Below are 1,472 nucleotides of genomic sequence, written 5' to 3' on the forward strand. Positions count from 1 at the left end.
AGTTTAATTTTATGGTTAGTGTAATAAATTTGGTGAGATTTTATTATAGGCAACCAAAATTACACAAAAACTGAGAAAAAATTTACTTTTTTGATAAAATTTCATATTTATAGAGTGAATTCAGTAAAATTTGATACCAAGTATTATAAACAATTAATTTCTGAATATTTTCATATAAATTTCATGATTGTACGACTAACGGTTAAAAAGTTATAAGGAAAAATGTAAAATTTTACGTTTTTTAACCTAACAAATTGATTTAAACGGATAATTATTTTCTGTCAACACATAATACACCCCTGAAGCATTCCCATCAAACTGATCTCCGAAAACAATTACATCCTGACATGAATCCGCACTTTTTGACGCTTTATACTCTTTGGAACCAATTGTAACCTGGTAAAATATCGAAGAGAAAGCATGGTTGCATATATCTAAAAAATACATTTTAACACCAACATTTCCTCCAATATTTTCTCCTCTTACGTTCAGAAATAAACCTAAAACTCGAATTAAACTGCCCACAATATTCCTGATAACTCCCTCCATTAACCAAAAAGTCAACCGTGCCAATATTATTCGCTGTTCCTAAATATCCACCATTCGAATGGATACAATCAACGACATCTGCATCACTCGCCCGTAAACTATACGGATTCTCAAAGATAGTCAACACTTTCCAATAAAGCGGACCTGCAGGATCCAAACCACTTATCCTACCGATTTTTTCTCCTCTCGGATGATTTTCATTGATATATCTACCAGCAAAACCAGCAATATGCGCTCCTAAAGACTGTCCAACCAAATGCACACGTTTTAGGTCAAGTCCATGCTCATAAAGTTGCATAATAAATGCACCTAGAATAGCTCCTACTCTAGGCACACCTTCATACACCAACCAAGAATAATTATCGAATGATGAGCGGCCCCAATCGACAAAAATCGCATTGTGATTTTTATTATCACGATAAGTTTTTGTAATGTTTAATAAAAAGACATCGATTGTAATATCAGCAAAAAATCCATGAATGATAAAAACTGATGGTTTTGTATTATCTATGAGATCTAGAGTTTTTGAGGTTAATTCAACACGGCCATCTTGTGTAAAAAGTATAAAATGTACGTGAAGATTATCATCTTGACCTAAAATTTCATATTTTACACAAAAAAAATTAATTTCTACGCTTAATTACCTTGAATAACCAATAAATTAATAAAAACCAAAATAATCACTATGTATGAACACTTCACAAACATTTTTTCGTTAATAATTGTTAAAAAACGCGTCAAAAACCAAAGTTTACATGAAAATATTTATCAAAACAAGTTTCCGATAAAAAACTTGTTTCACTTGTAATCTTGACACTAATTGCGTGTGTATTTATTGTTTCAGGTGAGTGTTGCACTAATTAACACCGTGCTGCGCACGCGCGCCGCCATCTTGTCCAGCGTTGCGTAATATATTAGGTGCG

The 1,472-nt window shown here is 32.3% G+C and overlaps 1 protein-coding gene across 1 annotated transcript; it reads right to left on the reverse strand.

The window, feature by feature from the left end:
- Positions 1 to 486: 486 nt before the first annotated feature.
- On the reverse strand, positions 487 to 1,257 carry LOC135803087 (lipase member I-like; the record flags this gene model as incomplete). The annotated part of the gene is made up of 2 exons (XM_065316709.1): positions 1,194 to 1,257; positions 487 to 1,143 (listed from the first exon to the last, which is right to left on the reverse strand). Coding segments are annotated over exons 1-2 (721 nt in total), but the record flags the coding sequence as incomplete, so codon positions are not given.
- Positions 1,258 to 1,472: the final 215 nt, after the last annotated feature.

This window comes from Atheta coriaria, unplaced genomic scaffold, assembly GCF_025399875.1.
Source record: "Atheta coriaria isolate IRGN ID8LTWV9N9 unplaced genomic scaffold, Caltech_Dcor_3.1 scaffold1666_size1594, whole genome shotgun sequence".
Lineage (NCBI taxonomy): Eukaryota > Metazoa > Arthropoda > Insecta > Coleoptera > Staphylinidae > Dalotia > Dalotia coriaria.